Source organism: Lepisosteus oculatus, chromosome 17 (genome assembly GCF_040954835.1).
Source record: "Lepisosteus oculatus isolate fLepOcu1 chromosome 17, fLepOcu1.hap2, whole genome shotgun sequence".
NCBI classification, from domain to species: Eukaryota; Metazoa; Chordata; class Actinopteri; order Semionotiformes; family Lepisosteidae; genus Lepisosteus; species Lepisosteus oculatus.
Window position 1 is genome coordinate 1,091,823 of NC_090712.1, and position 23,802 is coordinate 1,115,624.

Below are 23,802 nucleotides of genomic sequence, written 5' to 3' on the forward strand. Positions count from 1 at the left end.
TAGTTTTGCATTATTGTGTTTTTTTTAGCAGCGTGGCCCTTTAAGGAAGAACGTAATGTATAAGCAGATGTGCTGCTAAATCTACAGGCTTCTGCCAACCATATGGCAACTTAAAGAAAGATGGTCAGAGCGTCTGGATTAGCAAAGAGTAGGAATGGAGGGCCATGTGTCGTTTTGGTACAGACAGTTGTTTTAGCTCTCTGTAAAAGGCTCGGGGAGATTGTGTAATGGAACAAATGGTACTGTGAGCCCAGTAACAGCCTTGCCACTGCTGGAGTGGCGACTGGCCCCAGGCGGGTACTGCTTCATCTGGTTCCTTATTTTCTCCCTTTCTCCCCCCCCTCCGAACACAAAATGAAAACCCTCAAGTAAACTTTTGATTTGCGAGGAGAAGTTGGCACTGCGCTCCGGCGCGAGACGAGGCAGATCGAGCGGAGACTGCCTGCGAACCCTGCCGGGCGCCGGGGCTCATCTTTAACTCCTTCAGGCCCAGGCGCTGCGCGGACACCCGCGGCCCCCCTGCCCGCCGTCCGGCTGGCGCCTTCAAAGGGCACTGGGCACTGGACCCGGGAGGGTGCCCCATGCAGAGCTGCCACTTTCCTAGTGGGCAGGGGAAATACGAGACCTGGGAGTGACATGTTATCTGTGGGAAGAAGAGACACAAGGAAGGAATCCACACTTGTGTTTATATCTGTGTAACATTCAGTTGATTGTGTTGTACTGCTTCTTTTATGTGTTTCTTTTTTCTCCCCAGCCTGTGACACAGACAAGACTAAAGCATTTTTATTAGACCAGTTTCACAATGTCGTTGTCTACCAAGCAGGGGATAGTCCACTTGTCACCCATGATGGGATTCTTTTAGCTTACGAATGCAGTTGTAAACTGGTCCTGTCACTGTGTTCTGCAGCGAGCTGATCTCTGGCATGGCCTATCTGTTGCAGTGCTGGGAATGTGGTCCGAGACACATCATCATTCTTTCCTCCATCTAACTAGAACAAGTATTTGTGTTAGACAGTGCTGATTCTCCCATTCAATGTTCAGTATGCTCTATACATGCTGTTAAAAGCTAAAAGCTACTACTGCTGCTTCTACACCTAATAATAATGATAGCATATAGTAATTAGTAATTCCATAACATTACAATTTAGTGGCTAGACAAACTCTAGACTGGTTTAGACCTTGGCTGTCTGGTGTATGTCATTTATATACTATAATATATATTTTGACTTTGACGGTTTTTACTGAAGTCCTCCTCAGCGCAGAATTTTACCATATTTTTACCATATTCTACAACACTGTTTGCATTGAGATATTGACCACAAAGCCATGCTGGATCTTATTCCTTGCCTGCTTTTTAGCAAATGGTGTTATTGAGCTTAAAGAGCAGCATAATTAAGCATGGTTTCCCTTAACTGCAGAATGAATCCAGCTGGAATTCACTGCCACAGGCAATGGGAGTGTGGTTTCTTTTAAAGCTTTGTGTTGCAGGATGTTTTGTATTTTTAAAGCTGTGTACTTTTGACAACATTTAAATATTAAACTGCTTCTAACTGCTTTGTTAGGTATGGATAGATGTCCTGTTAACAGTGCACACAGCAGTAGGTTTGTTCTGGACAGCTATATTATTTTGGGGCAGTAACTCAACAAAACCAAATAAAGGAGGAGAGAGTATTCATGCTCTGTACTTTAATGGGAACGCCAGGGTTACCTGCTCCTATATGATAATTTCCTAAAATTATTTAAAATTAAAAACCTGTGTGCGGTATCACTATTTTCACTCTTCTCCACAGTACAGAGTAAATATCTGCATTAGAATTAGTTATGCAAAATTGCAACAGATAATGCATTGATCATAATTAACAGCTGGTAAGACTAAAATGTATAATGGGCAGCAAGGTACTCAGTTAACACACAGCGGTGTCCCAGTGTGCTGAAAGAAGGTAACTTTGTTAAAACAATGGTCGACACACTCAAGGACACATCCTTTCACATTTTGGCTGTCTTCTGCTTTTGGTTTCCACTCTGCAGGAAGGGGGGCTCTTTTCACTGAATGTTTTAACAGCAAAAGCTCCCCAGCGGCAGAACTTGCTAAACCATATGTCTGCAAGTTTTTTGGTAGGAGTCCTAGCTGCTCCAAGCCTCCAGTCTTGGCCGGGGGACCCCTGAGAAGCAAACAATTGGCCTGTACTGTTGGGCTGGCAAGTGGAAATTTGCTGGTTCTTCCTGCTCCATGGTTGTCTCTACTAAGCAGGAGCCCAGTAAAGCCAAGAAAATCTCTTAACAACATCAAAAAAGTTACAAACAAGAGAAGGCCATTCAGCCAGTCTAGCTTGTTTGATTGCTAGATGAGACTGATTTGCCATTTCTTGAAAGACATGAGGGTACAGCATGGCTGGGTAGCTTGTTCCAGACTCTCTGTGGTATGGGCTCTGGTTTGCGTTTCACTTTTGATTCTGAAGCAGACCAATGGGCTGACGTTGTCCAGGAGGAGTCCCAAGTCTACAATTACTTGATTCTGTACCTCTTTTTATGGAAAAGTACATTAGCACCTTCTTCTTCTTTGTGTTAACATTGTGTTCAGGACTGAGCCCAGGCGCACAGGTGAAAGAAGTGGAGGATGTTCAACCTTGCCCATCTTCAGTCTTGGTACACGTATTTACTATTGATGTGGTGAACTGGTTCTTACAAATTGAATAGGACAGGGGATAGGGGAGATGGGACACTAAAGGTCTCCAGAAAAGCCTGCTGTATATCAGCCATTGTATATTATATATTGTATATTAGCAGCTATGTCACCCTGAACTCACAACTGACAACCCCCTGAAGCTCAGCAGGTGTGAGCCTGGTCAGTACCTGGATGGGAGACCTCCTGGGAAAAACTAAGGTTGCTGCAGGAAGAGGTGTTAGTGCCACCCTGTGGTCTGTGTGGGTCCTAATGTCCTAGTATAGTGACAGGGACACTATACTGTGAAAAGGTGTCAAAACAAAGTCCAGACTCTCTGTGGTCATTAAAAATTTTGTCATTGGTGGTGGTGTAAGGGAGTCTCCTTTACCTGTAAAGCACTTTTAGTGGAGTGTCCAGAAGAGTACGGAGTTATTATTATTGCTGTCTGCTGTGATGATCTTTCCAGCTACACCTGGCATAATTTGGGATATTGACCGTTAATATTTTTTTACTGACCTCAAATATAGTTTTAATCTGTCATCCTTTATGTATTAGTACAGCTCTTGGCTTCTGATTTTACTCTAGTTTTATTTTTTGCACAACAGGAAAATACATTAACAAACTCCTTGGACAAATTGGTGTTTAGGAAACAGTTTAAAATTCCCAAAACAGCGGAAGCACTTTTTTTCCAAGTGTTGTCTTTGTAAAAAAAAAAAAGATAACTCCCTTTTATGAAGTGAGCAAATCGGCGTGTGTTTTTCCTTCGGGAGGTTATCGTGCTAGCTCGCCCTGCTGTCTGCCCCCTCTCCCGGGCCTGTGGAGGAGAATTAGGCGCGGATTAAAAACTTCCTCCCAGGCGGCAATCCCAAACTCCAAACCAGGCGTCTGGTGGCAGCCTGCCGTTGGGCAGACACAGGACGCCCCTGTCCAGGAGCATGTTCACAATCTAGGAGTGGCAGGTGGCCCGGGCCGGAGTCGGAGCCTAATCCAGGCCTCAGCTGGGCGGACTGGTCCTTACCCCTCATGCTGCTGCAGGAACGCTCCTCCACTTCACTGAGTCTCCACTGCATTTCTCCTTCTCTCATTAACCTGCATTGCTGAGATACCCAGCATAGATTTCTAGTTCCAGAAATACAATTCTTACATTTTTTGTAATTGTTTCACATTTCCACTCTGATTTTTCAGTTATTTTGCTGTCTTTTTACAAAGTTGACTTGATTGTGTGACTTGCGGAGGCAAAGGGAAAAAATATCTGAAGCATCATTTTCACTGAAGTTTCCCATTCCGGTGACTTGTGTACCACCTTGAAGGCTACCATACTGTATGTTAAATCTTTTGGCTCCTTCCCTCTTTGGATCATTTCATTCACTTTATGCCATAGACGCTTATAGTCTAACATTTAGAATCATTGTGGTTCAAACAGACAATTATGTAGTGTCAGTCTTAACATTAAAAAAGAAGCAAACAATCATAAAAGTCATATTTACAGATGCTACAAATTCTCAAACAAAGTAGTACAACAGCATTCTGGAGACAGCTTAAGTTGAAGTGGGTGTAAAAACCACCATAGGTTTGGCTGTATGAATGAGCAGAGTAGAATTTTAGCAAACATGGGATGAAAGAAATTGTATAGGCTCAGCACAGACTCTGGTACTGACCAAAGTGCCACCTTCCCTGCTGGTGCTCAGAGTACTCACCTGCTTTCCTTCTTGACTGAAATGAGTGAGAGGCAGGCTGATTCCTGCATCCAGGTGAGAGGAAAGATCAATTTTACACTTACAGCAGCGGTGAATATTTGATAAAATAACTTGTAATTTCCTGAAAATGCTTTGCTACCTTCCCAAATATTTTTAGTTCTTCTTAAATACTATTGGAATTTAATTATTAAATCAGGAAATAAAATGCTGTTGTAATTGATATATTCTGCATTTTACAATAGTCATGCATTGTACAATAGTTCATAGGGTGAGTTAGAGGAAATTATTTACTGATTTTATTCATTTAAAAAAAATTTTGGATATATAATCAATGGTAATTGGGAATCCAGTGGGTTCAAATAGAAACAAAACTTCACAGCTAGATTAATTGACATGTGTCATGTTCCGTGCTTGTCTTTTATTGGTAAACTATAAAATGGATTTTATGGATACCTATGGATACCCCTGGAGCTGCGGTACCCACTGTGAGCATGGAGTTAGCGTTGTATACCATAATCTTCCTGTCCTACAGCCTGACCTGTGGAACTTGACATTGTCGTGCATTGGGTTCAATCTAGAACAGAGCAATTAAAGGTCTCCTAGACCCTCTGTAATAACTAAAATCTGTACTTTATCATGATTATAAAATATTTCTATTGTTTACAGTACTTATCAACTGTAAAACTTCTTGTTTTTAACTTGACTTAACATTTAAGACACTTTGTAAGATACAGCATAGAAGCTCAAATCCATTTTTTTTCAAATTCACGCTTATCAATCAAATTGACATTGTGCTATGCAAACAATCTACTTTTGCCTTGGTAATTCTAGACACAATTTTTTAATAGACTTCTTTAATGAATTTTGAGTCGGCCCTGCTGCAAGACCACAATTCAGTGATGACTAAGTACTTCTTTAAGAGAAGGCGCAACAGAAACCACTCTGTAGTCTCCACCAATCCAATATCATTATTATTTTCACTAATACACCCACACTCCTCAAAAAACCACCCTCTTACCTCAAACAGACTCTCCAACAGGTTCAAAAACTTGTGAAGTTCAGCAGAGGGCGTTTAGCGGTTTCTTTTCTCAGTTTCAGAACTCCTCCCTTCACCTTGTCGGTATCTGTGGCCCGGCGCTGCGGCCTGCAGGCTGTGTGTGCTGGTGTTAGCGTGGCAGAGCCCATGGGGTGTTAGCGTGGCAGAGCCCATGGGTGTTAGCGTGGCAGAGCCCATGGCGCTTTTGCTCCTGTGAGCAGGACTCTGAGGGGGGAGAGAGCTCATGATGAGTTCAGGTGTGGTGAGCTCACCTGGCTCGTGGCTTCAGAACCTCCTTTTTCTGTGTTTCACTGTGACGCACCACTTGATTGGGAACAAGCAGGGATACTTCAAAGGGATGCGACCTGGAAAGTAATCGCCTGCACGCGCTTGAAAATTTTACGTTCAGTAAGGTGTCCTGGAAAAATATGGAATTTTTTTTTGTTAAAAAATCTCTAGGGTCCCACCTTTTGCGCAGCGAAAACAAACCATGGTTCCATCTATGAAAATAGCTTTTTTTAATCAAATCCTAGCCATGTGTGGAATCCAAAAACTAAAGTACTGTGAGTTTGCAGTCTTGTCAGTCAGATGTTTTGGCCCCACTGTATGCTGTTGGCTTGGATGGCTTGACAGTGCATTTTTCACAGGTTGCCTCTATGTTGTCTTTGTCTCTCAGGCTACTCCTGCAGGTGTAGGTCTATGCTGAAGTGATCTGACTAAACTTCTAAACGTGAAAACAAGGCAGAGGGCTTTAAGATGTAATCTGTGCAATAAATGCTTGTAAGAAAAGCTGCAGACAAGATGAGGTAATTGGGCCCATCTTGGGTATCATCAAGAAATGATGTATACAGTGCTCTATTTCTGTATTGCCTTTCATGTGGTGTTCATAGCTGGAGATGGCCTCTCGCCTTCTGTGGTATGACTAATGAGGATTACAGCACTGTACCTGTAGCAGCTCCCATCTCCTGTCTGGCAAGGGGACAGGGCTGAACAGCTGAAGAGGTGATGCTTGTGATAATATTGATTCAACCAGACAGATCTTGAGCGGTGATAAAGCCTGTCCTCACGACCTTCTTGTCAGTGTAATACTCCACTGCCCTCTTTTATGGACTGTGGTTGTGCTCCACTTGGTGGTATCTACTGTAAGTAGTGTGATGTTTCACACAGTGGAAGCAGAGTCTGTCACTCTAAAGGAGCACAAAGTGTGACAGTAACTGCAAGAGTATGCTTTGTTTACATTTGTAAGACTTCCTGAAAACACGTGCTCTGAAATGTTCTTGTAATTGGTGGTGCCTGCCAACGCTGGAAGCCACAAAATTAACTCACCTGTGATCTGGAATAACTTGACCGTTTTTTATTCTGAAACCTCGGGTTGCCAGATCTTTCTGATCCTGCACAGAGTCGCACCGGCCCGCCTGCTGCACAGCAGGACAGATTGATCTGCCGTATAGTCCCATTATTTCATGCTGTCTGCTGTCGAATAGAAATCCAGCAGCATGTTTCAAAAGCTTACATATACCATCCCTAAATATCTGCTAGAAGAACAGAGCTTGGCAAACACAGCCCAGAGTGGTTATGGCAGTTAGCAGAAAACAAGATCTGCAAGGAGGGAGCTGCACTGCCGGTGCAGAGCGAGTAGGAGCCTGTAGAGTAAACAAGGCCAAACACTGAGGTGCAGTTAACACCCAGAGGCCAGGGCAGCCGTCCACATGGGGAGAGTTCATGGCTGCTAATGCCGTGATGAGAATTAACTTCTCCTTTTTCAAGGAGACCAGATAAGGTTCCCTTAGAAGATTGCTTTAAGCAGAACAAACAGCATTTGCCGGTCGTTCCCAATGTCAAACCGTGTAGGCGTTTTTTTTTGTTGCTGTTTTTTTTATCATCTGGTAACGTGTGAGCAGGATCTGGGCTGCAACTGGTCTCTGCTGCAGCTGTGCGGGTGCTGTGACAGGAGCTGAACACCCCCAGATCTCTGAAGGCAGCAGCATGGAGGTTCTGTGCACATCTCTAAGTACTGACCTTGCACGTTTGACCATGACCACAACTGGGCTACTGTTGTGGGCCACAAGCTGCAGACTGAAACCTGGATTACAGATGTTTGTTTTCTGTATTTTAATCTACATTAGACCCTCAGTGACATGGCAGAGTAACACCATTACTTAATTCATTATGTCCAAAGAACAGGATGAAAGTTGATGAAAGATTGCTCTTTCATCCACAATCAACAGCAAATAGTGATGTTTTGTAAATAGATTCATGCTTTAATTCTTTCAGTCAATCGACTCGTGTGCTAAAGTAAGAGACTATTTTTACTTCTGCAAGGAAAAGCTAGTTTTCTCTCTCTTTATCTGCAGTTGGGGTCAAAGTACAGAATCTGAAATGTAGTTTTCGTCCAGGTGATTGGGGTGGAAGCGGATGGTGATGAAGAAGCTTCACCATTCAATAGCCAAAACACTTAGGAGTCGGTCATGGGGGGGTTGTTAATTTTTTTTGTACCTACATGAATGAATGATGCATGGCCGATTCCAAGCCCGGCCCGTGTTGAAATGCAATGCTGAGAGACGGGTCTTGCTCTGGCACGAATCCACAGACACACACAAAGTGTAGTGCTGCTCCTCGCCAGGCTCAGAAGGCCACCTGACCTGTGGCGGAGGAGGCCAGCACCTCCCTGCCAGCTAGTGTGGGAGCCAGCGGGGGCGGTGGGGAGGCGGACAGGGGACCTGGGGGTCCCGGGCTCGTGTGGGGGTCCTACGAGCAGCAGTGGCAGTGGAGGGGAGCAGCGCAGGCCTGCGTTGGCTTGGTCCAGGGGGAGAGCAGCTAAGCGGTATTAAAACCTAATTAAGATGTGTGCCAGTAAATGTAGGGCAGTTATTGGATTTGGTGCTTGAGCTGCTGGATGTAGCTAGAATTTAATCAGCCCCCTGCGGCGAATCTGGTCTTGGAGAAGCTGTTCTGTGCGCTCCCTTCTCCCTTCAGTGCAGGAACGATCCACACAGTGTCCAGAGGTGTGCCAGCGAAAGGGCGAGGTGGATCGTGGGACACAGCCAGGCCCCCCCCGAAATACTTCTTTGCTGAACAGGGCACCCCAACTCTGCTGTAGTAACTCTGCTTTGCTGTAATGTTGTGATATGCATTGGATTGGAAAAAAAACACTTGCACATACAGTACTGTATGTTACATTTAAGCTGGTAGATTCAAGTATGTTTCTCAGTGTATTTACGATTCTGCTACACTGATGTGTTTTTTCCAAACCCATTTCCTGTACACCTGTTTGTGGAGACGGTCTGTAGTGTGCTGGAGTGTTTTGTGTCTGTTGCGCTGAATCACTATAGGCTGCAGTGTGTCGAGAGAAGCCCGAGACTCGGCAGACCAGCAGTGCGAGAAACAGTGCCCTGCATGGCTCTGGCGCAGCTTTGGCTGAAAGCGAGTGCGGAAGATCAGTGTTTTACGGTGAAAGCAGTGAAATAGCGGAGACAGAAAAATGTGAAAAAAAAGGACGAAATATAGCAGTAGTTTTGGGGCTCCCTTAAATACATAATCTTTGACAAGCACAAATAAAACCAAAAAAGTGTTATCACGCCATAAATCTTGCAAAGAAGAAGGAAATATTTTCTAACATAAGTAATTATTGTAGGAGATGCAATATTTTATATGTAAGGTATATATTTTTTCTTTCTTCATGCTGTGGAGGCTATTCCTGATGGAAACAGGCTGAAAGGAGGAAGTGCAATGGGATAATAAATACTAATACTCATACTAAATAACACTTGTCAATAAATTGAGGAAAGGCAATTCGTTTTAAATGAGTTTCTTTCCTTTTATCTTGAGAAGGAGTCGTCCCCACTGTGCTGTACTTCTTCATTTCATCTTCCTTCATTATCTTTCCAGTTGGGACCGGGTGCAGCTCCAAGCTCCGTTTTGTTCTATGAGATTAAAACACAGGAAGGAGCAGCCCTGAATGGGTTGCAGCACTGTGGGTCCTGCTGGGCGCTGGGAAGGTACAGGTTGTGTCCTGCTCACTCTGCTGGGGACGAGCCCGCTCTGTGCCGCGGAGCGCCAGCAGTTCCCAGCAGCGCCCAGGGCTGGGGGAGCCGTGCCCCTGGCGCAGGCTGGTGCCATGAGCTGGCAGCCGCGCGCCAGGCTCTCAGGGCAGCGAGCAGGCAGCCTCGGCCTCCAGCAGAGCTCGCCCTGCTCCAGACAGGCTGGCCGTCCAGCCCCAGAGCCCACGCTCGCTGCCTCGACCGCGATCGCCATCCACCATGAACGGGGCATCTGTCTCCCCCGCGGCCGCCGCCACAGGCCCGGCCTTGCTTCCTGCCTGCTGCGCCGCATGGCAGCCCTCCTTCCTCTCTCTCCCGAGCCCTCCTCTCCCAGTGCTCGACACCTTCCCGGCGCCGGCAGCCAGAGCACGGAGCGCTCGCAGAGCTCCGGCGGGTCGGAAGGAGAGTCTTGTCCTGTTCCCACCTGCCACAGCGTCAGCGAAGCGCTACACGAGTGTGAAAAGCTTGCAGGTGCAACGTTAACCCTCTTTAGGCCCAGCTGGCTTTTTGAAAAATTATTCTAGTATAAGATTTTTATTTACCATAGTAGCGTCTGAGGTTAAGTGTGTTTTAAAAGACACTATTTACTGGCCACATATCATTCCACAGGTAGACATTTTCAGGTTACCCTTGTTAACAGGGTCACTGGTGAGTATTTCTGATCTATTGTGTAGTTTTGGTTTTAATAGCAATGTGTTTTCTTCTTTCTTGCATGGGCTCCTGTGGCCCCTTTTTGATCCTGGTTTCAATGCTTTTTTAAATATAAATATATATACTGTGTATGTGTCGATTTTGAAGGCAGTGGTCAGCAGCGGACAGGGGGTGGGGGCTGTTGGCCCAGCTCTGGCGCTGGTCCTCTTCTCTCTGTGTGCGAGCAGCTGGCACTGCCCTTCCCCGCGGGGCAGTAACGCCACCCGGCCCGCGCAGGGGTTAGACTCCTGTCCAGTAGGAACCTCCCAACCAACGGCAGATCTGAGTCAAGTCAATTTCAGCCTTTCCAGGAAGTGGGGAAACTGCTTCTGTTCTGCCAGGTGATCCAATTCCCAGTGGACACGAGCTGTTTAATGGAGCAGCGTCACCACATGTTGAAGCAAAGCCTGCTTGATTTCTTTCGACTTTCCATCACAGCAGCGCTCAGACGCGCATGAAGAAACCTGCACATTAGCAGAGTGCTTAACGTATTAGTTCTGGTAAACAATGGAAATTGCAGTAATAGCTGTCCATCGAAAGTGCTTGTGCACTTAACAGGAATGCCTCTCTGGAATTCATGTCTGGAGCCAGGCTGGACTGGGGCTGCTTGTTCTGTAAGTCGAACTTGCAGTCTGGCACGCCCCTTCAAGATCTCACTACAGGTTCCCCACTCAGTTTACTCTGTATGGAAACTATTGTATCTTGGTGGCTCATCTTTTTTATAGCTCCTTACTCATTCATCCACCCATCAGAAATCTGCTTATTCCCGGTGCAAGTCACAGAAGGGGGCACAGGGCGGGCCTGCCCCCGCACACAGCGCCTGCTCGGGCCAGATTGTCTTTGGGAGGTAGAAGGAACTTGAAACCCTCAGAAAAAAATGTCAATTCACACAGGAGTTTCAGGCCAGAATTAAACCCAGAACTGAGGCAGCAACTACACATCATACCACCTTGCTACCATGTTCGTGTCTGTCTGAATCTGAAAGATCACGAAGAACTGAACTTGCAAAAATTGAGGGATTTTGCTCATTTGGTTTCTTTGGAGAGTCATCATGAATTGTTGCATAAATGTGCCTTCCATTGTAAGCTTCAGTGCTTTACAAGATGTTGTGCAACAGGGCAAGAGAGAAGATGAAGGGAGAATTGCAAGTCATCTTAAATACTAGGTCTCTGAAATCCTGGCTATCTTGTTTTTTTGATAGGCTCCAGCAACTCGACCAGCATTGCCAGTTGAGTGCCCAGCAGGTGTGTGAGTTACTACACAAACAGAGTCAGCTGATGAGGGAGCGCCAGGCCCTGGCAGAGGAGCTGCAGCAGCTAAGAGTCCAGGTACGCCCTTGGTGCCACCTTTCTGAGTTGGGAGTTGTTAATCAGGAGACCTCACCACTGTCATCCTCATGCCACATGGTAGACAACAGCAGGGTGGCTTACTGTAGCTCGTACTGAGTACAGGTGCTGAATTGTCTCACGTGGTTACAGTTTGACCAAGCTCAAACTGGACCGGTGATCTCTGGACTGTAGGGGAACAGTGTGACCCAGCTCAAACTGGACCGGTGATCTCTGGAGTGTAGGGGAACAGCGTGACCCAGCTCACACTGGACCGGTGATCTCTTGAGTGTAGGGGAACAGCGTGACCCAGCTCAAACTGGACCGGTGATCTCTGGAGTGTAGGGGAACAGCGTGACCCAGCTCAAACTGGACCGGTGATCTCTGGAGTGTAGGGGAACAGCGTGACCCAGCTCAAACTGGACCGGTGATCTCTGGAGTGTAGGGGAACAGTGTGACCCAGCTCACACTGGACTGGTGATCTCTTGAGTGTAGGGGAACAGCGTGACCCAGCTCAAACTGGACCGGTGATCTCTGGAGTGTAGGGGAACAGTGTGACCCAGCTCACACTGGACTGGTAATCTCTGGACTGTAGGGGAGCAGTGTGACCCAGCTCAAACTGGACTGGTGATCTCTGGAGTGTAGGGGAACAGTGTGACCCAGCTCACACTGGACTGGTGATCTCTGGAGTGTAGGGGAACAGCGTGACCCAGCTCAAACTGGACCGGTGATCTCTGGAGTGTAGGGGAACAGTGTGACCCAGCTCACACTGGACCGGTAATCTCTGGACTGTAGGGGAGCAGTGTGACCCAGCTCAAACTGGACTGGTGATCTCTTGAGTGTAGGGGAACAGCGTGACCCAGCTCAAACTGGACCGGTGATCTCTGGAGTGTAGGGGAACAGTGTGACCCAGCTCACACTGGACTGGTAATCTCTGGACTGTAGGGGAGCAGTGTGACCCAGCTCAAACTGGACTGGTGATCTCTTGAGTGTAGGGGAACAGTGTGACCCAGCTCAAACTGGACTGGTGATCTCTTGAGTGTAGGGGAACAGTGTGACCCAGCTCAAACTGGACTGGTGATCTCTGGACTGTAGGGGAGCAGTGTGACCCAGCTCAAACTGGACTGGTGATCTCTTGAGTGTAGGGGAACAGTGTGACCCAGCTCAAACTGGACTGGTGATCTCTGGACTGTAGGGGAGCAGTGTGACCCAGCTCAAACTGGACTGGTGATCTCTTGAGTGTAGGGGAACAGCGTGACCCAGCTCAAACTGGACCGGTGATCTCTGGACTGTAGGGGAACAGTGTGACCCAGCTCAAACTGGACTGGTGATCTCTGGACTGTAGGGGAGCAGTGTGACCCAGTTCAAACTGGACCGGTGATCTCTGGACTGTAGGGGAACAGTGTGACCCAGCTCAAACTGGACCGGTGATCTCTGGACTGTAGGGGAACAGTGTGACCCAGCTCACACTGGACTGGTGATCTGTGGACTGTAGAGCCCAGGTTTTTACTAGCAGGCAATACTCAGGTGTCTGCTACTAAAAACATGATTCCAAACACAATTATCCAACAGATAGGGCATTATAAAGTTGAAAAGACTTTGTTTTTTTCCTGATGTACAGTGAATGGTTGAAAAGAAGTCGCATTTGAAGTGTGAGCTTTGCATTTTAAAATTATTCGTTTAAAAATGTGTACATAATTTGTAATTCAAGAACATGTGACATCATTTAGATATTGGAAGGGGTGAATACTTTTGCAAGGAGCGGTACAGCTGAAGTCACCACACCATCTCAAAGTGCTCCGTCATGTTAATACAGAGCACAGTACCAATACAGTAGAAAAGGCAAAACACGATAGTTTTAAGAAAATGATTAGACCAGAAAACTAAAACACTTTAAAATATCATTTGCACAAAAGAGAACTAAAAAGATGTAGAAATGTTTTACACTCAGGAAATAACACACGAGAAACAGACATCTGGCAGGAAAGGCTTAATGACTTGTCCCACATGCTTTTCAAAGTCGGCGCCGGGTTTGGGGGGGCACTTGTTTTTCGAGGCTCCAGTTCTCAGAAGGTGAAACTGCCTGTCCTCCGGCCCCCCAGGGGCTCCCCTCCTCCTCTCCGCCTGCTGGGGACCCAGGGGCAGGCCCAGGGAGCGTGCCTGCAAACAGGACGCCCACAATTACACAGCAGGAGCTCGTGCCTCTCAGGCCTCCCCGCAGATCAGCGCCGAGGTGGGAGGAAGGCACCAGGCGTCTCCTTAATGGAGCACGTGGGGCGAGTCAGAACCGGCCGTCACAGGGGGTGACACGGGCCCTCAACCCCCCCTTCTGAGAAGGCAGTGGAGAGGGAGGCAGCGCCAGTGCACGGCCACGGGTCAGAAGTGGTGCTGGTTAGACACCGAGCACGAGTGGCTTCATCGGCGCTGTGGGTCTCAGACTGGCCTTTTATTTCTTTACAGGTGCCTGGTGTTTCAGTCCCTGGGAGCTGAGGTTCCTGGAACCATGCTGCAGCCTGGGTCTGGAGTGTTGCTCTGTAATGATAAAGTCCAGTTATTTTTTGATCATGCACCTGTTGCTCTTTATTAAACTTTTTTTCTGGACCCACAGTGTGGGTAACCAAGAAACGGAGAAAGTGTGCATCTTATGCAGTTCATCTTTCCACACCCTACTTTCACATGCTGACTTGCATGTTAAAAATGTTTTTCTGGGCAGCTTAAATAAAATGTATTTTTAAAGACTACTACTAATTTATATTCAGGCATTTATGCAGTTCTCTAACCCCTGAGTAAATTTTTTTTCAATAACATAATTTGCTGTATTTTGTGTATTAAAATGCTGAAATCCATTCATTTACTACTCTCTCATTGCAGAATTGTAAGATTAATGTAACAATGCACCAATTAATCTGAAGCTAATTGCACAGTAGATGGGGGACTTATTTTAGTGTTCTTATTTTCTGTGCTTTTATTTCTGCTGGGAGGAGACTGGGACTCATCAGTCCTGACCAGAATAAGGGTTCATTCTACTTTTATAAGTTCCATCTGCTCTCTGGTTCATTAGCAAGGGTTGCAAATGGATTTCCAAGTTCCAAAACTGCACTCCCACTCATGCCCCTCCTCTTTACTGAAGCTGTAAGGAAAGAGGTGTTACTGAAGAGGCAGTACACACCCCGATCATTAGCAGACTGGCATAGTTTTCACCATTAAGTCACATTTGATGGGGGGCAGTTGTATCTGCAGGTTTTCTAGGTCTCTTTAAAGCAGCAGCACCCGAAGAGCTGGGAGAAGCTGTTAAGATAGTCCGATCAATCCAATAATGAGCAGATTCAGGTTGACAACCCAGATTGCCCGCAACCCTGTAGGCAAACTGGGCTCTCCAGGACCAGGACTGGGGACCGTAGACTCAGGTTACAACAACCAGAGCCAACTCGTTGAATCAACAAGGCCAAATGTTTGTGCTTTACAGAACAATTATTGTCTTGTCGCTTTAGAAGTGTGGTTATTTACTTTGTCATCCATCCATTTTCCAAATCCCAGAAAGTCACACAGTACACTGCAGTAAACTGACATGCTCAAGAAGCACTGCAGCCTCTTCAGGCAGAGGAGAAACCACCACACAGGCCATTAGCAGATTGACATAGTGCTTTATTTAAGCAGTCTGTAAGAAGGAAAATAAGGTGCATCCCTATCATATACATTTACGTGTAAAAATACTAAGGATGTACAGTGTACAAAAAACAGTTTCTTGCAGATTTTCACATCCTTGTGGGTCCTATACTCAAGGAAATAAACAGTATTTTTCCTTTAAATATGACTGACAGTAATACAAGGTTTTTTTTCCCCATTTTCATTGTTTTTAGTCCCTTCTGCTTAAAATCCTTAACCACATGACTAGATCTTAACATGGATCTAATGACAGAGCTAGCAAGGTCAAGAAATGTCACAAACTCTAAAGCTACATGGACGTAAAATTAATTACAAGGTTATTTTTTTTGTCTTTTCTTTTTTTAAAGATTTGTCTTTTTTCTTTAAATAAATACTTTACAATTCATGCTCGTTCATAATACACTACCAGGAGCAAGATAACAAGAAATTCTGTTGTAGACAGTACAAACAGTAGCAGCAAAGTGTGTACGTTGAGGTGTAAAATATATATTATATATAGACCCTGCAGTTAGTAAGGAAAAACCCCACATTGTCACTTGGCCAAGTGTGAAAAGTGCATGGCACCTCTCAGCCGCTCATCCCTCTAGTGGAACGGCCAGTTGTCTCAGCTGCAGCCCAGGAGGGACAGGCTTACAGCACAGAGAATGGTTCTTTCAGAGGAAAGGAAGGTCATTTTCTGAGGCGGTCACTCAAAGACAAACTTGGGTTTCACAGGTATACGCAGGTGGGTGCCCTTTCGAAGAAACCGCGTCGCTGTTCGCAATGTTTAATTACCCGCCATGACTCCCCTCTCTCACAAGTCTGACATTAGCCGTGGAGCCACTTGGGATTGACGTACTCTGGTGCAATTTTATAGATGCACCCGACTAGATTCCCAACTCATCCGGACGGCGGACCTGATTGGAGACTTTCACCTTTTCTCTGGGACTGGGAGAAAGAAAATCTTCAGCTGGTGTCTGCACTATAGCATGCCAGCGAACATCTTCCTCTCTTTTTCCAAGTATAAAAACAAACTGCATGCAGACCCTGTGGAAACACTTGCAGCTGGAGTTCCCTCTGTGCTTTCAAGTTCATTAGTGAGCCAATTAATTGACAGGTAAAGCTCTAAATTCTGAATCAGTTTTCTCGGGTTTTAGAGACCAAAGGGAGGGGGAGTTTTTCCCATCACTGGCCAGAGAAGCACGTTGTTTCACAAGTATGGAGTCAAACATTAAAATAACATGGCCTGAGCCCTTCGTTTCTGGGAACAGACCCATTTCCAATTGAATTCAGTGAGGCACCAGAGCCAGCGGAGTGTCTTTTTCAGGCAACACAGTAACGGGAAGCCAAGCAGAATTCTCATGGTCATTTCTCAAGTCACTCAACGGTTCAGAAATGAACACCACCACGTTCAGAATGTGGAGCCGCAGAAACCCAAGCTTGGTGTGACCTGTATGACTACAGCGCCATAATGTATTTTGAGGAAAGGAAATTAAGAAGTTGTATGAGAATAAAAAACACTTTTGTTTACAATATTAAATAAATAAGATGGAATGCCCAGCCCAACCTCCCTCTCCGACTTTCCAAAGATGGCCACAGTACAAAAGGAGCCTGTTCAGTCAGTCACGGACGCTACAAGCTGGAGCTGCTGAAATAGCCATTTTCAGCCCAAAATATCCCAGAAACGGAATACACTGCAGTTAAACATAAATAAAAATAACTTTAAATAAAAATCAGCAGTATGACCCTTTTTTCTATCAGTATAGTTTTCAGGTAGTACTTTAAATAGTGATCATCCCTTCAGCAGAACACTGAAACGCAACGTCCTCCTTCTGGAAATACAACACTGTATGGAAGACAGCGGGTTGAAGAATAAGAGGAGTGAACTGTAGAGACCACAGGTCTCGCAACCGAACTGACACCCTTCATGGCGAATACTGACGGACCGCCAGCCAGGACCGACCCGGCACAGGGCGGTCAGCTGGACCACGGCCGCGAGGTCCGAGAGACGGGGTGGCCGCAGGGCACCGAGGACGGACGCCGACAGGGGGCGACAGAGAGGAGTGCGCCCTGCAGGCCAAACAGAGCCTCTACAGGCCAATACGTCTGGACCCCAGGCTCAATAAGAGGCTTGCTGTGCTGCCCCGGTGTTACACCCAGCAGCGTGAGGGTGGCCCTCCTTGAACACGGGGGGCCTGCTTACTCTCGGAGCCTCAGTAGTGTTGACGCAAGTTAATGGGCCTGTCTTCTGCAATCCTAGTATGTAGGCTCTATATCCCTGTAGCTACATACAGTGGATAAACCAGCACCAGCACCAGTGGCACTCCAAACCCAGCTGAGATGTCTTGGGTTGAGATTGCAAAGCTCATGTCCAGCAGGCACCAATCTAGGCTCCTCTCGGCCTCTCGCACCAAGACCGCTGCGGTGGAGTCTCTCCAGGGCTGAGCCCACCCGGAAGGCAAGGCGCAGGGAGGGACAGCAAGCACAGCTCGAGGCGAGTCTGGGCGACAGCAGAGAGGCTCTGAAAAATGACCCCACATCTGTACGGAAGCGGTTGCTGAAGCACTCAGCCCACGGGGTGTCGGGAGCGCTCAGGGAGAGCACAGGCCCCTGCGCCAGGCTAGCTTGATCAGGATCGGTCATTTCCCATCGAGAAGACAGACAGGGATTACGGGCCGAGGCGGGAGTGAATGCTATCCGTGCACTCGGGCGAGACAGCCGCGCAGTCCCTGCCACGTCCCCCGCACTCTCCCCATTCACAGCCAGATCCCTGTGGATTGATCCATAACCCCCCAATCCTATTCCACTGGTCAACAAAAACAAGCAATGTTTCCCCTTTATCAGCACACAAGTCCAACATGCACGGAAAAGCAGATATCGGCCCCCTCACTCAGGAATATACTCTTAACTGGAATAAATTTTGCCTCTTCAGTGCAAGTTAACATACTTTCCCCATGTCTGTCCAGCAGCTCTCTGCCACCTGTATGATCCCCATCACGAGCAGCAGCACAGGATTCCCAGACCCCTGGGTCACCAGGCAGGAACATGATCTGAGGGAACCCGTCCCGAATGCAGTGATCTAAATGTTTCTCTGCTTCATTAGTTTTCTCTGCATTACAGAACTTTTATTTGCTCCTATTTATGGATCTTTCGAGGTTTTGTTTTTAGAATAATTTCAGTCAAATCAAAAGCACCACACAGTGACAGGATGAACCAGACCCAGGCAACACATTTTCAATGGTGGTGGACAGGGAACTGGGTTTCTCAGTTTCACTAAAGAAAAGAAATAGTTCAGAAAGACAGCTTGAGAATCAAGATTTTGCTCTTAACCTTAACCTTTGGAAAAAAAAAAACTGGCCCAGTTTTTACTGACAGTGCTCCTTGAACAAATAAGTCATCGAGTCAATCCTTTACTACAACTCCTGCCTGCATTAAATAACCATGCAAAACTCTAACAAATCAACATACTCATCCATCTTCCTTTTACCTGGCAACCTGCATTAACTCGACTATACTAGACTACACACCCATACCTGAAGCAACTTGACAATAAGACACGTCTAAGAGGACTCGGCAGGTTATCTCAATTACATCAGAATCTAGTGACTAGAATCAATGGGTTGTCTTGATCAGTTATGATGCCAGATAGTAACACAGGGGTGCTGTTAAAGAGAACCCCAGTCACCCAACCCTAAACCTAACCAAAGCCTTACGTTTCCTACCATCGATTTCTCCCTTCCTTCTGACACAACCCTTTGATTTTATGCCAACACTGGGAGATTCTGCAGTCTGGAACTTGACCGACTACCAACAGTAACAGGAAAATACCCGAATAGATATCACATGCGCTGTTAGTGCGCAACACACGTTGCTCATGTGCAAATTCTGGAATGTCACAATCGCGGTCTCTCTCACAGTTGGCAGGCTGGGCTGGTTCATTTCCTCACACACAAACGCTCAACTCCTCTCCATCTTCACCAGAAATAACTCTGCGTACAACCCCTGCTCCACTCTCCACGCCAACAGCTCTCCCGCTCCCCTCTGTTCTGGGCACAGCAGTCTACTGCCTCCTGTACAGCCCCGACAGCTCCTTCAGAAAGGGGTGTGGCACTTCTCCCTGCGGACAGGTCCAGAGCTGCTCGTGCCCTCTGCTGTGCGCCTGCAGTAGGCCTGGTGCGAGCTGGCTGAGCAGCTCGTCTTACAACCCTGACCTTGCGCTCCACTTCAGACCCCCTCGCACGCTCCCTGTGCTTTTCAGACTGATGGGACTGAACCCATCGTGGCTACTTCTGTTCTTCTTCGTGATGTTCAGAGCAAGAGAGCTGGAAAACCTGAACGCCTGCTTTTCACACATTGAGAAGAGGTGCTTCACATCAGCAGAAGCACGCTGGCCTGTTGAAATGTAACGACTCCTACATACTTTTATACCAGCGCTAACAGACACTTTGAAAAGTCCAGGCAATGCATCTCACATTGAAATATCCGTGGTTATGTGATGATCTTCACAAGCCTGGCTGCTCCGGATCACGGACTGGTCTCTCCGGGACCTGAAGCTACAGATATCCAACCACAGCTTTCGTGCTGAAGAGAAAGACCTCCCCCTTCCCTGCGAGAAACCAGAATGATCAAATGCAATGTGACCACAGGCAGGGAGGAAGCGCCACAGACAGAACGAGAGAACAGTCCCACACTGGGAAGCACCTTGTGTGTCAGGGTGGAACTACAGCCAATTTAGTCACCCTAACCTTGCTTTTATAATGTTTAATAACCATTCAACCCTGTGCCCAAAAATGTTTGCAAACCATTATATTAATGTTTATACAGTATTTCCAATACGTCTTCCTCTCGCAGGGGAGGAACTGTACTGCTGGGGGAGTCAAAACACGCTAATGCGCCGACAGTAAGATGTCACGGCTGGCTGGCTCCGCAGACAGCTATCCTTGCGGTCTAATGGACAGACAGTGCCACTGGATGCGTTATAAACACAAGAACCCCCCTCACCCCATCCGAATTAACACCCGGGTAAATTTCTTGAAGTTGTCCGAACTGTTCTTGTAAACATTATAGGAAAGAAAAAATGCTGACGTATTCACTTAACCTGTGCAAAACGATAACGTTTACGGCACAAACTTCAACAATGGGATCACAAACTGAGATTAAGGAAGAGCTTAACAGGGAAGAAACTCTTGAATGATTCATCTTGGGGCTCCCAAGACGTCTTTTCAAATTTCAAATTTTTCAAAGTGTTTCTAGAAAAATGCAGTTCTTAACTGTTCTTTAGCACTCACTGTCTTGCAAGCATTATACAAATCTGACAAAGGCATTAATATTGTAACGTGCAGGGTCTGGTGTTCCCCTGCCTGCACAAACAACTGGAAGGCCAGGTATTGAGAATGGACTTCAGTGACTATCTCTCCTCCAGCAGGCTGCCTAGGTCCATGTTGGATGTTTTTCTCCCAAATCATGTTTGAACAAGGTGATCCAGGATTTTTATGTTTCATTAAAAGACTCTGACTGGAGAAAAACTAAAGGGGAGGAATTTGAAGAGGATTTCAAACTCTCATTTCCCCCCATGTGAGCTCTGAGAGGATCCCCTGCCGTCATCCTGTATCCTGACTCTGGGGTCCTTCTAGAAGGAGCAGGGAGAGTCAGGCGTGAGTCTGAACCCCACGACGCCCCGAGTCCCCTAAGGCTGTCGGAGAGAGCCAGGTGACTGTGAGGTCATCACGCCGCGGAGGAGTGAAATCGCACAGCGAAGGCAGGCTGGCTCTGTTCTCGCTGGGCTGCGTGTGAGAAGAACAGGGGGCGGCGATCACGAAGTCCTGGTGTGCTGGTGTGCGTCACAGCGCCGCAGCTCAAACCTTCGATGGAGACTGAGGGAGACCAGCTCCGGCCTTCAAGCAGCCTGACCAGGAGAAGAAGACAGGGCTGGCAGGGCTCTGCTCAACAGCGGGCTCCAGCACACTCAAGACCTACCGCCTTCGTGCCAGCATGCCTCCCCAGACACCCCGGAAATCCAGAGAGCAAACTCTCCATGACCAGCAAGCTGCCTGTTGCCGGAGCACTGCTGGTGCACAGCGGGACCTGGCCTGGAAAAGCAGGGGAAAGGAAGTGTGTTTCTGGGGCACAGCGTGCCTCCCGAGATGCCATGCTCGCTAGGTGCTGTATTTACAGTGAAACGGGTTCAGAAAGAAGACCTGCTGAGCTCCCCTGCCCCACACACGCCTGCGCAGAACCAAGCGCTCTGCTCCCCAATAGGGGAACCTCCAGCTCGAGCAGCCCTTCTCCTTTGGAAAAGAACAAATCAAAAAGCAACACAACAAAGTGTGTCAACAATATCAAAACAACGGTGCCCTGCCCTCCCCCACCCAAATTCACAAGTCTTTACAGTCAAAATAAATACTACTAAGACATCCCGCTGCAGGGTTCTTGTCCCATATTTTGGTACGAAAAACAAACAAAACCAAAACGCAAAAGCTAACGAAATGTGAATACAAATAAAAAGGCCTTAGTAACACACCCATCTACATTCTTCAGACCTGCAGTGGTGCCTTTTGGACCAGAGACAAACTGGACAATAATTTGAATAATAATAATAATAATAACAATAATTATAATAAGTCAATTTAAAAAAAATAAATAAAACTTGTCTAGAAGCAGATGCAGGACACAGTCTGGTGCAAAAACGCCCCCCTTTGTGTTTTAACCCAGCAGACAGGAAAGCTCTGAACAGCGCCCCCCTGCTGTCGCCCCGCCGCTCGGCAGGCGCGCTGTGTCCAGGCGTCCCCCAAGGGGAGACCCTCGTGTGCAAACTGAGGACAGCACCTTCGCCCTCACCCACAGGTTTGTTTGTTTTTGTCAGCTGGCTGTCAACACAATAACACAAAACTTGCTTGCCGTCTAGCAATGATATGTCAAACAAACAAAAAAAAAAGCATTGCATATTTACATCAACGGAGAGGAGGAGGAGGAGAAAAAACTGCCATCAGGCCAAAAAAAATCACAGGTACAAAAAAAATCAAAACAAACACCACTTGCAGCCAGTGCCATTTAAAAATAATGGGGTCCCCCAGCCTACGCAAGGACATGTACCTTCGTTTCCTTTCACACAGCAGCGGACCTGGACTCTTCGACCGGCCCGACGCAACGCACCCAACCCCCCGGCTCCCCTTGGACGCGGATCGCCTGGCTCGGGGAATGACCGAAGACGGAACTGATCACCTGCCTCTGTGCGCTGGGGTACCACCTCACAAGGCCTTACACACCGGGAGCAGTCCTGGGCACTCTGGGTTCACCTTCATAGAGGGGACTGTGTGGAAAGGCTTTTCTTTTACATACTTTGCTTATTTACTCAGTGAGTGGGCGTTTATCATGTACCTTTGTGCATCACAAGCACAGGGCTGCGAGGGGAGTTGTTAGGAATTTTGAACCCTGCTCCATTTGCACTCGTTTACCCAGGAAGGCAAAAACCCAGTAGAGTCTCAAATGACTTGAGAGCAGAAGAGGCTGTTTGGTCTGGCCGATACCCCTGGTGTTAAAAACGGGGCTTTCCTGACCTGTGAGCAGGAGTGATTTCAGTGCTGTTATCAAACTAAACGCACAATGTCCCTAGGTAGCTTGAGTGAGGCGGCAGTTCTAAATCAGAAACATTTAGCTGCCCCTCTCCTTTAAATTGTGAAAAATAATTTTGTGCGGTGTAGCTTGTGTCAAACAGTAACGACGCTTTAACAAAACCCCAAAGCGATTCAAAACCCCCAAAGCGATTCAGTCACTGCAGCAGCCAATGGAACTAGATACACAAGGAAACACGTCACGGCAACACAAGATCAGGTTTAAGTGCCGGACTGTTGTGGAGTATATTTAGACACTGTGCGACTCCGGCCCACTGAGGTTTGACCAAGGTGACTACTGGGAAGCAGGATCCACTTATCCACAGAAGGAGGGAGTGGGATGTGAAGCACAACACACCTCGCACCCGGAGCCAAGCGATCCGCCTCTCATCACAGCAAAGACAGCGTCCTGGTGTTATTGTTCCCAATCCGGAATGTGTATGGCTTCCGCAAGACTACTACGTGAGCCCACAAAACGAAAACAAACACAAAAAAATGCACTTTGCAGCTGACATCGATGCTGCATCTGTAAGAGGCTTTAAGGTCAGGCAGCAGGGATTCTGGCTCCTCTCGCAAAATCCCAAGTCCCTTCAAAAACAAGACCGAATGTTTCTCCTGTCTATGTAAAAAAAATAAAGAGACGGGAGAAAGATCAAACGAGGAGAAGCTCGAGTGGTGGTGGCCGTGGGGCGGCGCCGTTGAAGACTCGATTTCCGGTGGCAGCCGAGACCGCGGGGGGCAGGACTGGGGCCTGCTGCTCCTACTCCCGGCCACTGGCAGAGTACGAGAACTGGGGGAAGTGGGGCCTTCGCTCGTTATCCATGCAGTCCATTCCGTCCTCATCAACTGCGGAGGAGAGAGAGTCAGGGCTACCTGGGGGAAGGTGCACCCAGCCAGCACGTCTCCAGCGCTCCCAGAACAAACATGCAAACTCCACGCAGAAGGAGCTGCGGTCTGAGCTGTGCTGCTGCAACACTGATGACCAGCTTGTGGCAAACCACTGCTTTTCATGGCAAGGCCCTGGTATCTTACTTATCAGCAGCCCTTTCACATGGAACGGTCTGACGAGCCTGCCAGCTTCAGGACAGGGACCC

The 23,802-nt window shown here is 47.3% G+C and overlaps 2 protein-coding genes across 5 annotated transcripts in view; one reads left to right on the forward strand and one right to left on the reverse strand.

Annotated features, from left to right (window-relative positions):
• sdccag8 (SHH signaling and ciliogenesis regulator sdccag8) overlaps positions 1-14,299 on the forward strand; it is a 60,727-nt gene extending 46,428 nt beyond the window's left edge. For 2 of the 3 annotated variants that reach the window (XM_069179840.1, XM_069179842.1), the window contains exons 17-18: positions 11,330-11,456; positions 13,914-14,299. In XM_069179840.1, coding sequence (XP_069035941.1) covers positions 11,330-11,456; positions 13,914-13,943 — 157 coding nt within the window. In that variant the 3' untranslated portion in view covers positions 13,944-14,299. Of the gene's footprint in view, positions 1-369; positions 1,672-11,329; positions 11,457-13,913 lie in introns of those variants that run through there. The other variant, XM_069179841.1, reaches the window with a different exon arrangement.
• Positions 14,300-15,077: 778 nt separating this feature from the next.
• LOC102690433 (RAC-gamma serine/threonine-protein kinase) overlaps positions 15,078-23,802 on the reverse strand; it is a 110,030-nt gene continuing 101,305 nt past the window's right edge. For both annotated transcript variants that reach the window (XM_069179844.1, XM_015362486.2), the window contains one exon: positions 15,078-23,554. In XM_069179844.1, coding sequence (XP_069035945.1) covers positions 23,469-23,554 — 86 coding nt within the window. In that variant the 3' untranslated portion in view covers positions 15,078-23,468. The remainder of the gene's footprint in view (positions 23,555-23,802) is intronic.